At 37.9% G+C, this 13,730-nt stretch overlaps 2 protein-coding genes across 2 annotated transcripts in view; one reads left to right on the top strand and one right to left on the bottom strand.

Moving 5' to 3' along the window:
- Positions 1–13,730, top strand: part of LOC139686368 (oxysterol-binding protein-related protein 9) — a 360,366-nt gene that overhangs the window by 219,192 nt on the left and 127,444 nt on the right. The window lies entirely within an intron of this gene.
- LOC139686367 (very long chain fatty acid elongase AAEL008004-like) overlaps positions 10,923–13,730 on the bottom strand; it is a 28,918-nt gene continuing 26,110 nt past the window's right edge. The window contains exons 6-8 of the mRNA XM_071583556.1: positions 13,172–13,277; positions 12,361–12,497; positions 10,923–11,906 (exon numbers count right to left, since the gene is read on the bottom strand). Coding sequence (XP_071439657.1) covers positions 11,706–11,906; positions 12,361–12,497; positions 13,172–13,277 — 444 coding nt within the window. The 3' untranslated portion in view covers positions 10,923–11,705. The remainder of the gene's footprint in view (positions 11,907–12,360; positions 12,498–13,171; positions 13,278–13,730) is intronic.

Raw genomic sequence — 13,730 nt, 5'->3', positions numbered from 1 at the left:
GTGAGGATGATGGAGGACGCCAACAAGACTTGAGCTTTGCTGCCTCCACTGGTCTACGTCCAAACGTATTGATTCTCCTGGCTTGTTGAATCCCTGATTCCATTTCCGTTTACCTTAGTCTGTTATTTATTCGTCGTCGGAGACTGAAATCGCGACTTGACGAGTGCCGAGGCAAGAGGACAAGTTCAGATTCACCACATTATATTTTTAGTGTTATCGACGTCCTTCCTTATTGTGTTGTGTTATTTGCGTTGTGGTGTTTCCTTAGGGCACGGTTCGGCTAGAAATGGGAAAGTGTCAATTTCAGTCAGAATGGCCAAATTAATGAGGGAATATGGCAAGAGTTCGCCGTTCGTGGTTTAAAAATGCCATTAAAATACTTGTCACTGTTAATCTTCATCCATTTTTGTCACCTTTTGAAGGATTTCATGCACTCATTCCACATAATTTTTACGCTACTCCCTTTGGCATAAAATAGAACGTTTCTTTAGAGACGTGTGTGCCGTAAAAATGTAGCTGAGAGTTGGTTATTCAAAGTAAATGATTTAGAACTACGCACTTAATTGTAATTGAAGTGTTTTTACGATTCTAATTTCTTCCATTCATGCAACCGTGTTAAGTGAACGGCTACTTGAAGAGTGATGGAGGCTTTAATGAATTATGTAAATTTGCTTCAAAATTCGCTTTAATTGAATGGCTATATTAAACATTCTTCTTTTTCTCTTTGAAACATAATCGAATTTTATGTTATTTAACTGCCAGGTGACGTCATTTAACAAAATAAAAAATATCATATAGGTGTGGAAATTGATGGATGCCTGCGAAAAACATAGTATCTTAAATATCACGCTGTCAAAATTTCGCTGCATTTACATGTTGACAGCAAAAGTTTCATTCGCTCGTTCTTTGTCCTAGATGAACGGAGACGAACGGTTAGAGGCGGAATAAATTCCCAGGAAAAGGAAGACAATCTAAGCTGGTTTATTTTCGTGCGACAAATAGCATGTCCATCGTTACTCTTTAGTCGTGGGTCAAGACAATAAATATCCGTTATCAATATGAAAATGTCTCCTGCTCATCTCATTGGTGACACCATTCCCAGCCATCTGGTCGATGCATTTTGGGACATTAAATTTGTACCGCCGTTTCACGGACGTTTTGGAGGTCAATGGTCTATTGCCCTAACTTCATTATATAAAGGATGTTTAATACTATACATTGTCATTATAACTACTCATCATATTTCTCGATAATATTCCTTGGAAATGGGCATTTTCGACCCGCTTCAATTTTGGGGATCGTCATCATCAATCGAGCGGTTATGGTGTATGTTCAAAAGTGTAGGATACCCAGGAGTATTTGTATATCGTCGATTTCATGAAGTTAAATATAATAATTGACTTCTAAAGCGAATACTATTCACACAAAGCTGTCTTCGGGGTTATTTGTTCTGTGGTATCCACGTTGAAATATTTTTAATCCTAGAAATATTGTATTATTAAAATACTGTTATTCGTAGCCGATTTTTATAATGCATTTGGAAAATCAATTATTTATTTTTTTCTCTTAGCGAAATTTCAGTGAATTATGTAATTAATAATTCGTTGCGAAGGATAACGTCGAAAGAGTTGAACTCACTCATATGCAGGCGACTGAAACGGCCGAGGTATGGTACTCGTATGTGGTCGTTTAGGAACTGTTTAGAATGGTTTGAAACGGGAATAAATGAGCTTTCCACGTTCACAGTTTTAGCCCAGTATGAGTTCGCTCCTGAGTGTTTAATCGTAGCTTAAAAGTAATGTAGCTTACTTGGTTTCGGGTCCGTGCCGGTCACCGTCTGGAGTGGCGGTGCTGCTCTACCTGGTCTTTTGACGGGCCTCCGTCCTCTTTCAGCTATTGTCGGTAGCTGCAATGCTTCGTCCGCTCGAGCAAGGATAATCCTGTGGTGATTTCCTCTCTCTTTCCCCGATTCGTTCCCTCATTATTTTTAGCTTATTTTAAGATACCGCCTGGGCTTTCGCCCGAGATAGTCGTTAAAATGTGATAATGAAATCAAATAGACAAGGTAGTTCATAGTTCAGGTTTCGCCTCACTTCCCTTTCCGTAAAAGAGTCACCCCAGAGTTTTTATCATTCAAGTTTTTGTTCCACATTATAATGATAAATGCCTAGTACTGAAATTGATGAATTTGTTCCTTTTTGCCGCGAGAATAAACAGTGTTTAAGCACTAATTGCAGTGAATCCAGATCGTACTCATGAAAGCCATCGAAGAAAGAAACTAAAAGGTTTTTACTTCGAATTAACGCGTTTTACTTTTGACCTTATATTTATTTGTTTCTGAGAACTGTTGTTTCATAAGAGATGGACAGTGAATCTATTATTAACTTTCTAATATTAGGTGCCTATCGGTTCTTCGTGCTCCAAATATTAATTATATTGACGATTTTAAAGTGAATCAAATCGCGGCTGTGCCGTTGGGTTGATGTGCCAGCGGTTGCGTTTTGGAAGGGTAATTAACGAAGCCTTTTGAGGTCAAATGTGTTCCCAGAAGTCGTAGATGGATGCAGTACCTTTCAATGACACACATTCCAGTTGCTCCACTATATTTGTAATCTACTCGGCTTTGTTATTTGCTTATATTGCAAGAAGCATAGAAAACGTAAATGTTTAGTAACATATGGTTCCCGTCTACAGTTAAGAGACTTAATTTGCAATGGCAGCTGTTCCAGAAGAACTAGCAATGAATTTTGCGTCTATTCGGCTTCTACCTCCTAAAATATATTTTCTTAGAATCATAGACTTAATTGCGGGACCGAGTGCTCCACAGGGAGCGCAGGCAAGGAGCGTTCAATTTCACAAATCTCTTCGAATTCGACGTCCTGCCTCAATACTCTCCATTCCTCCGGTATTGCTAGCTCTTCCCCACGCGCACCCTGCAGAAAATAGGAATAGATTGGAGGGAAAGGAGGCTAATACGCAACCTGTACATTTCTCAGACTGCTCAGGTGCGAGTGGGGTACACGGACTCCGGATGGGCAATGCTAGGAAGAGGTGTAAGGCAGGGTTGCCCATTATCACCGTTGCTGTTCAACCTGTATGTAGGGAAAATGATTAAGGAGGCATGGGAAGAACTGGAGATAGGAATAATAGTGGGCGGGGAATTCGTAAAATCAGTTAGGTTCGCTGATGACCAAGCTTTAGTTTGTCAGTCAGCCAAAGGGTTGCGAGCATTGCTGAGTGAATTGGAAATTCAGTGTGACAGGTATGGGATGAAAATAAATATTAATAAAACAAAGGTTATGTGATTTTCTAGAAAGAAAAATGCTAAGTTAAACATTAAAATAGGAGGGCAAAAACTAGAGCAGGTAGAACAGTTTACGTATCTCGGAAGTGTTTTGGATCAACACGGTCAAGTTAGTAGGTTCGTAAGGAGAAGAATTGCGCTAGGTAAAGAGGCTTTCACAAGGAGGAGGGAGTTGATGACAGGGACTTTGAATAAGGATGTTAAGAAAAGACTCGTAAAAACTTTGATATGGAGCGTAGCTATGTACGGTGCGGAAATGTGGTCATTGAAGCAGGAGGATAGACGTAGATTGGAGGCTTTTGAAATGTGGGTGTGGAGAAGAATGGAGAAGGTGAAATGGACAGAGAAGGAAACAAATGAGGAAGTACTTGGTATGGTGGGCGAAGAGAGGGGTTTGTTGGGAGAAATCCTATGGAGGGAGGAAAAGTGGCTGAAGGGGGTATTGAGCGGCAGTGAGATGTTGAAGACGGTAATAGAGGGGAGAGTGTTAGGTAAACGAGGAAAGGGAAGAAACAGAATAGGGATGTTGGACGGGATGAAGGGAGGAAGAAAGTACTCGGAGATGAAGAGGGACCTGATGTAGGATTTTGCATTTTGTTAGGAATCACAAAATATTTATTTGGTAGTTGTGTCCATCCAAAAACCTACCTTAACCGGCAGATTACCTAATAATAATAAATATATGTATATATATATATATATATATATATATATATATATATATATATATATATATATAATGTATAACACTTAGCACTAGTGGACACAGACAAAAACACAGAAACACACAAAAAAAGAGTTCTGTCCCTCGTTCTGTCCCTCTCCTCCTTGATAAAGGTGGCAACGACCACCGAAAATTCGAAAAATAGTGAGTCTCTTTTTTTGTGTGTTTCTGTGTTTTTGTCTGTGTCCACTAGTGCTAAGTGTTATACATTATTATTCACGTCCGTGAGTCTTTCAAAAAGTGTTATATATATATATATATATATATATATATATATATATATATATATATATATACATACACGAGGGTCATCCGGAAAGTAGTACCCGTTCGTGAAATAAAGACACAAAAGTAAATATTAACAAACATAAAAAATTTTATTTGAAAGAGGATACTTTAAACTACTTCTCAACATAATCTCCAAGCAAATTAAGGCATTTGTCATAACGTGTGACAAGTTTCTGTATTCCTGCTGCATAGTCCTTCGCCGCCAGCTCATTGAGATACGCGAGGGACCCATCTTGCACAAATTTTTGCATAATGCAGATGGTGTTTAACAATTTCATGAACAATTGTTCGAGAAACATTGGGAAAATGCTCACAGATGTCATCAATTGTGACGCGCCGATCGTTCCTCACGAATTCGTCAACTGAGCTCACCAGTTGGTCTGTAATGACAGACGGTCTCTCCGAACGCTCATCGTCGTGTGTGTTCCCCCTCCCCATGTTGAAGTTGCGACACCACCGCCGAACAGACGACTCGTCCATTACATTGTCTCCATACACCTCCTTTAATTGGCGATGAATATCACATGGGCGAACGTTTCTTGCATTGAGGAATTTAATCACTGCCCTCACTTCACAACTGGCGGCGTTCTCAATTTTTTTAAACATTGTAAACAATCACAGAAACAACACAGGCAATGCTAGCGTCACGCAACTTGGCTCAGAGAAGGCAGACAAGCCACTGAAGCTATCTGACCTCGTCCAGCGGCTACTCGCGTCGTCAGCACTTCATGCGGCACGAACGGGTACTACTTTCCGGATGGCCCTCGTGTGTGTGTGTGTGTATATATATATATATATATGGGTCGTGGTAGTCCAGGGGGTATATCGTTGGACTGCTGACCGGAGAGGCCCGGGTTCTATTCCCAGGCAAGATATTCTGGGCACCTGCGGCTCCACCCAAACTAGGTGATTTTTCGGGTACCAGATCTTCCTGGGGAACCATAACCGGCACAGGGAAAGGAACTGGCCCCTACCCTGATGTATGAATTTCACACGCCGTCGGGCTTAGTACTGGGTGAACTCTGCCATCACCTACCAAACCTACCTTCGGGTTGATTACTGTGTTTATTGTATATGTATATATATATATATATATATATATATATATATATATATATGTATGTATATGTATGTATATATGTATGTATGTATATAGCGACAGTGAGAGACCTTCAACATACCGTATTCAGAAACACTAAGTTTCTGTCTCGTTCATGCTACGTAGTTAGGAGTTAATGAAATCAATGTTAAAAATTTCATCTCCTTATATCAGTGCATAATATTATTATTGTACGCATTAGATATATTCGCCATGGATCTTCTAAAGCGTCTTTCCAGTATTGCTGTGTTTACGCTCTTGTGTTTCTTGGTGTTAAGAAGGATATCCACGACGAAATAGAAGCCTCTATTTTCAGGGCAGAGATAATCCCTGCCTACAGCTAAGGGTTTCTCGGAAGGTCGAATTAGCTTACCTGATGTCTGTACCAATCTCTCAAATAAATGAAAGATATTTGATACTCTAAAGCTCTCGCACCTGTGATTTCACTCGCGCCCCTATGTGCTTCACCGCGCCCCTTGCTAACCAAGGGTCTTCCGAAATTTATGAAGGGTAATACAGAGGCGATAATGATTGGTGAAGAAAACGATTGGCTGTATCATGATTACGACTTTATGTTGTGTACCTCAATTACGATGGTATTATTAATATTTAATTCATGTTTTTATAAAAGTTACGACAAACATATTGAGAGAATAATTTCGCTTATCAATCCATTTCCCGTGACGGGTAATCAATATTTGAGTATAAAATGTACTTTGCGTGATATTTTAGTACATATTGAAACTAACATCCGGAAAACGAGGCTCGGATTGGGTTTCTCCAGGAAGTAGAGGGAAAGCAAAGTCGTACTTCAGCGCATGACAAAAAGCTTGGTCGGCTACTTTTGGATTAGTTACTATTTTGCTTCGTAAACAAGTTATCTCTCCTAACCACATTATTTATAACAACCTAAAATGGCATCGTAATATGTTAATGCTAATTGATTTGTTTGATAAGTTTATTGCATGTAGGGCTTCAGTGTGAACGTGGGTGGTTCTTCTGTGTGCAAGAGTTACAAAACACCCACCAGGGATTCTCTTCTTTCTGAACGTGGCCGAGCTCTCTATTGAGCACGTGCTCTCGTCATACACAATGCAAAGTAATTGAATATACCCGTATTTGTGGAATTATATGACGAAATGTCAAGCGGGAAACCAGATCAAGTGATAACTAAAGCTTAAAGGGCCAGTTAGTCTCGTTTTTATGTCATGAGTAGATATACCTTCGTATTAGATCAGTCCATATTTTTATACTGAAACCTTTTGAAGAGCACGTTCTTTTGATAAGTTTCTTGCTTACGTAGTTTTTATTCTGTGTCGAATTGAGTCATTTATAGTGAAAAGTAATTTTCGACTTTGGCGCCGAAGTCTGCACGGTCTAATATCATCCGATTGAGTTGATTGTCACTAAAGAATGAGTTTTTCTGTTTAAAAAAATCAGATGCTTTGGGAATTTTATTTGCTTCAATTTCTTCTCTAAAATAAGGGCCACACTGCTGAGTAATGCTGAGTAATCTTAATTGGGAGTCTATACGTGATGGTAATGGTTATAAGCGGTAAATGGCTGTTAAATGGACGATTTTCCCTGAAATAATGTGATTACAATACAGATAAAACTAATTTAGACATTGGAGCGATATAAAATTAACGTACAGTTTTAGGAGCCGAATTTCCCTTTGCCCAAGCATTATTCAAAGGAAAATTTTCGGGCAGCTATGTGAATAAAATTATTGCAGAATAAAAATGTCGCAACTGTAATTGAATTTATGTAAAAATAACTGATAATAAGTTATTTTTATCTATCGATTTTACAGGAAAAGATTGGAGTATTAAGGAGTAAGTAACTGATAGTTTTGATGTTTAATTTTGTCTGTGGCTCTAAGTACTGTATAAATCGTTCGAACTGCCGTGACTGCCATATTTTTTTCTCTCTTCATATACTTTGAAAATTATCATTCCTTGCAGTTAAATCAATGGATAGAATTTCTGTCCAGAATATTGCTCACGAAACAGCGACCAAAATTAGTTACTTTTAGTCTTAACTTAAACTTGGCTAAATTTAGTCTAAATAAGTCGCCAGTGACCTTTTATGAATCTTTCTCGGTTTATACTTGAAGACATCATTCCATGTCGAGCTTGGTTAAATTGCCGATTTCTCGTTCTACAATGTCAATATTTTCTATTGCGGAAATATTTTTTAAGGAAATAAAAGATACTAATTTCATTTCCAAACAAAAATATTATTTGCTAAATTCATTACATCTAATATTCCGGACATGATTTTTTCTGTTCCTTTCCTTTTCGCTGATTTTTATCTCAGCCTTATCCCCTTAAAGTTTTGAGTGCCAGTGCAGTCGGAATTGCAATCTAGAACTATAAGAAGGAAAATAAAATAGAATTTGACCTAAATATTAAACGACTACTCGTAATTTAAACCCTGCGTCTCCCTCCGCTGTTTCTGGCATCCCCTGTGGCTTCGGGAGTCAGCCTCTCGAGTGTGAGAGTAGACCACCCAGGTGACTGATGCGAATTTTCAGTTTTTCCTACTCTTCGATCTCTTTCCCGACGGTTATATACGTAAATACCAGTGGGCAGAAATCGCCAAAACTACCTGAGTATTTTGAACTGAAAGTTTTAGGGTCTGTTAAGTCGTACGAGTAACCACCACATCAACACTTCTTCGCGGCTTGGTGTCCCGAGTTCAATGCGAAGAATCCAGAATATTCCTTTTTTCGCCGTGAGATTGAATGGTGAAGGATTTAAAAAGTTTCATCGTCATGTCTGACCGAAATGCTCTTATCGCCAATTTGCGTTGATAGAATGATGGATCTTTATCTGGTTCAATGTTAAAGATCCACAAATTTTTCCCATTTGTTTACATGTAGACTGTAATGTAATGTGGTAAAAATCCTGGCGATCGTAAAAATCTGATAGTAGAAAATATTTACGAATCAGTGGAAATAATTTAAAACCACGACAAAGTTTAATGTAATTTATATTTTAATGAAAGTTTATTATTTGACCGGAACCAAAGAAATTCATACAATAAAAAAAACTGAAATCGCCAGGACAATGTAAAGAAAGCATCCACCACTCCCACCTACGAAACACATTCTCCATTCATAAATGCTGCCGCATTTATTCCTACAGTCCGAGGCAATTGTTACCAACACACGTTTACGCCTAGTATTTTAAGTACAATAGCGACGAATATAGTAGGTTACAATCTAAATTCAGGGCTACGAGAATGATTTGAATGCGTTGATATTCAAGGATAAGAATAGATTTGAGATTGCCAATTTATCATTGTTTTCACTTGTCTAGTTCTCGAAAGTATAAAAAAATGTTCCGCTGTGTGCCATGACCCCCAACTGTCACCAAATGCATCAATAGCTATTGTTCTCTGTAATAATTCTTTTTGTGCACGGATAGTGTGGGTCGAAACATGATATTGGCACAGAATTAATTTATTTCGCAAGCTTGTTTCGATTAGAAACTACTTCTCCATTGCGTGCCTTTTTAAGGTGCTTATAAAGTTCATTTATTTAATATTTCTTTCATTAAGTTATGCGAGTAGATGTTGTATCATACCCGGGTATACAAATGATTCTTCTTAATGTATTTAATTTCGGATTTATGAATATTTGATGTTTATTAGGCCAAATAACGTGGAAATTGTTGTGCTATTGTTTTTTATGTAATTTTGCATTCTATTTGAATATTTAGGACTATTCAACGATATGTTAAAGAAATGAATTCTTAAATGTAAAAAAGTGCATACTTTCACCGATTATATTAGGTCATAGTTGAAGCTAGGGAAAAAGAGATGCGCTGCTATTCGGACCATTTCGATTTGAAAAAATCCTCAAAATGCTTATTCACTTCTCTTGTTTCACGGTTTCGATGCCACGAATTACGAAGTTCCTTTTTCCTCCATTAATTTACATGGCAGACCCATTTAAATCATTTTATCAACTACGATGTAAAACTAGTCGAAGCTTCCAGGAATTGTAATAGCGTAGTAGATAAGGTATGACTCGATGTAGAAGACCTGAGATGGTCGTAAAGATTCCGGAATTTTTTTCCATTTGAATATTTGCCAAATTCTTTTCTTCTTAGGGGTATGGAATGTTGCTAGACTTACCCAGCCTGTTCGGAAAACTTATGAGTCACCCCAAAAATGGTAAATATGTTCGTTAAGCGATGCTTACAAAATTTCGAATTACATTCAATCAAAACATGTCATTATCCATTCGGCAATTGTACACGTATATTTAAATTCTGCTCAAGCCTTTGATAGTTTACTATACCCCATTTTTCATTTTAAAATCAATATTTACGCCCTATTACATGTAAAATATCTATTATATTAGGATTCTGGATTACCATAAAATTTTGTCAGCTCGATAACCTGAAAACCGCTAAGAATTCCGGTCAATAAGCACCAAAGTAGAGAGACGGAATGATATTTCCTCTGAGCAATGGAATTGAATATCTTTAATTAAGGATATCGCAGCGTTTTAGCATGTAATATAATCTTTATTTGTCTACGTGCGTCGAACTAACTCCCGCTTAGGCCGTGCGTCTGAACATTTAATTAGTTTCGGAACAAGTCAAAATGTCAGTATTTGGTTACCATTTAACTTGTGAAGCATTGAGTTCATGTCTACCTTTCTTGTATACTTTGTCCGTAGCCTTTCCAAATGTGTTCTATTGCCTCTTAAATACTTAAGCACTAATTTTAACTAAATTTAAATACCTAAAACTTCTAGCCTTTCTCTAACCTCTATTCCTTTATAGCTTAAATGTTTTGAAGTAATAATGTTAGCGATATTTATTGGTTACGCGAGTGCGCAAAGAAGTATTTTCACTAAAATTGAATGAAGTCAAAACAAAACCACGGCAGTTGTTATTTCTGTTCATATGATAGTATTCATACTCACTCAAGAAATTTAGAATTCTGCTTTAGCGTAAGACAGGTCATGAATTCCTCCCCATTCTTGAGCAAAGTGTTAAGTATAATCGCTGTGCTTCTTACCTTCGTTAAAAAATTTAATTCGATAAAACGGTGGGCTCATAATATCACTAAAAATGAAAAATCTGTAGCGTTAATAATATAGTATATATCATATAGGAATAGTATGTAGATTAGAAAAATACTAGTTAATAGGCAACCCGTTGATTTCAACGTAGCTATGCAAAGCGTTATGAGTGGGGTGTGCCCGTCATTACGGAAATGTAATACACTCTGGGGACACTCAGACGGAGTCTAACACGATCGGCGCGGATTGGGGGAAAAGGCGTCAAAAATTGCGTTATACCACCCTGTATTTGAAAATGGCATAACCCTGATTCGTCCTCGCCAACTCAGCCATTACGGAGTAAGTTTAAGTTTTTTTCTCCAATGTCTCTCACTCTCGGCTCGCCTACAATTCCGGTATGAAAATTTTCCTTGTGCGTGATATTGGGTGCAAGAGTACCTAGTTTTGTGGGGATGGAGTACATATATTTTTACACTATTTTATGCGTTTTATTTAACATATGAATACAGATTGATTGCTTTTAGGAACATTGGTTTCCAGGACAGTCTCATTCATAGTCTTACAAACATATCAACACGGGAGGAACGATGATATTTTCACACCTCTCCTATAACGATTCAAACAGTTAAATTGTTCACTGTCACTTACGACTTTCATACCATCATGCACAGATATGGAGGCGTAAAGATCATTATGACTTCCTGACCAGCGCTGTAGATATCCGGAAACAAGCTTCTTATGTGACCTTCCTTTTGAATATCCGCTTTCCACACTCACTGACCTGACCATTGCATCGTTATTTATGTTTTCTGAACCACGTTGCTCGTTGTTCAAACAAAATACTTGGGTGTATTTCTTCTGGAGACAAGCTGAATTAATTCGTTATGTTCTAATTTCGGGGGGAAATATCTCTACCTTTTGCTACCTCTTTCCTGGTAATGCAGTTTCATCGGGAAATTTGTTATGTTGCCATCTGAGACATATTGGCAAGTCTCATTTCGTTGTATCCAAGAATTTTACTGTTTTATTTCGATGAAATTCGTGATTCACTTATTATTCACAAATTGTATGTGATTTTCTTCTTTTTACTGGTAAAGTTTACGAATCATTTCTTCCGACGAACCGCAGTTTTCTAAGTTTTTCAGATTCTATTTTTTCATTCTCAGCTATTTAAGCACATGTTTTCGTGTCAAAATCTTCTCCTCCGACCCTGCCTCTTCACGAATCAACAGCTGTATTTCTTCAGTTCTCATTCTCCCTTGACCCGTTTCTTAGCATCATCTTCTCCCTTCAATTTTCCCTTCGCCATGTAAGAGTGATAGTAGAAGTTGTAGAACAGGATGAAATCCATTAGGACGATGGGTAGGAAGGTTAACACTATGGGCTTGCTGTAACCGCAGTCAGTTATCAGTCCATAGAAATTCTGCGACCACGTGACTATAAACTGGATCTGAAAGGTAGAGAAACATTTTTGTAAGTTTTGTTGATTTGGCGTGTAGTGATGTCACATTTCTTTCAAATTCCTTTCTTTTTCCTGGATGTACAAAAATCAGCTATGAAGCAATCTTCCTGACCCATATAAAATCGATTTCTTGAGCGTTGCTAGCTGAACATATCCGAAAAAAGGAAAACGAGACTCATCCGTTGCGTGTCTTTTTCATAGATTAGTTCATTTCTACTGCTCTGAATCTCGTGACACGGTTTAACATTTTCTCTCTCCCGAGTCGTTTAGGGAGAGCCCAGTACATCGAAATAAATGCCAAGTTCTCAAATTTATGTTCACTTCGAAATACCTCGGCAATTTCTCTTTTTGTTCTCTAATTTTTATTGAGATACTACATTAAATAAAATAAATTTTTGAGATCAAAGTACGTAAGTTGGTTTGGTGAGAGTTTTTTACATACCATTTGTATAGTCGTGAGATACTTCTTCCACCAAAGATAAGGCCTTATCCAAGATCCCATCGCTGAGAGTAAGTAGTATCCATACATAAGGACGTGGACAACCGCATTCAGCATCTGCGCGAAAGTGCCCGTTCCACCTGTGAATTGGTCAGAAAAGATTGTATGTTACATTTTTAGTGCTAGGTTAGAAAATTTCCTTCGTCCTTCCTTCCACCCCCCTCTCTATCTCTCATCTACAAACATTAGAAAACATACATGCAGTATTTGGTTATGGTTAGGGTAAATCACATTGACGGTTATCAGCCATACCAGTGGCACAGGAATGGTTCGCAAGCCGTTAAGTACGCCTTAGATACGTTCTTAACAGACTGCGTGGTGAGAATGGCCTCGCTAAGCTGTTAAATCAAGATTAATTCTTGCGGGATATTTTATTTATTTACTTCGATCATCTGGAAAGAGTGAACGACGTTTTAAGTTTAACAAGACGAAACTTGCGATGCTTAAGTATTCACGTCTTTACTGAAAAATTCTTCAATTTTGTGGAATAAATAAATAATTACTATAAAACTCTAATGTGTTGTCATCAAAATAGATTGATTTTATTGCCATCGCAATCACAAAATGTTAGCGTAGACTCCCTTAATTATTACCGCAGACTCTGAAATCCCCTTTGTTTTGTTTTTTGAAGTCTTTGTTTTTCGTGTACCCGTATTGGGAGTAGTCAATCCTAGCATCGATATTTTAACTGCAGACAAGTGACGTCTTGCAATTTACGTGAACGAGTGACGGAATTGGTTAAAGACTCACTCACCTGGCGCGTACTTCACCACTATCCACGCTAGCCAAAGTGTTGTCACGTGATGGAAGAGATGTAGAAATGTCACCTGGTTGCTTTTCTTTCTGAGGACGAAGAACACCTGTGAGTGACAAAATAAGTAAATATTAACGAAGTCGCATGGTCCCACTGAAGAGTTGCTTCAAGTCAAGCAAGATCCATATTTTTTTAACCTCTACTTAAAAAAGGTTGAGCTGTGAGTTGGCAGAAAATTGAATATAGCGGCATAAATGTCTTTACTGAACGCTTATTGAGCGTTGATTTAGTTTTAACTCGAAATTTCTCTAGCGTGCTTGCTTCAACCCGTTAAAACGGTCTCCAGATACCACCGCCTCATGCTATGCGATTATAAACTCCTGATTCTCTTCGTTCGTAAGAAGAAAAACAAGTTTAGCTCAGTATCTCCAAATAGGGCGTTTAAATCACTAGGCTGATACCATCAGCATTATAATATCGTGGTGCGACATTATAATGATCGATGTCGTAATGATCATTGCCTGGTAACATTCTCAGAAACTCTTCAATGTGACAGCAA

This window comes from Hetaerina americana, unplaced genomic scaffold, assembly GCF_022747635.1.
Source record: "Hetaerina americana unplaced genomic scaffold, ioHetAmer1.1.p SCAF_14, whole genome shotgun sequence".
Classification (NCBI taxonomy): Eukaryota; Metazoa; Arthropoda; class Insecta; order Odonata; family Calopterygidae; genus Hetaerina; species Hetaerina americana.
The sequence above is the reverse complement of the archived record's forward strand: the minus strand, read 5'-3'. Positions and strand labels throughout refer to the sequence as shown.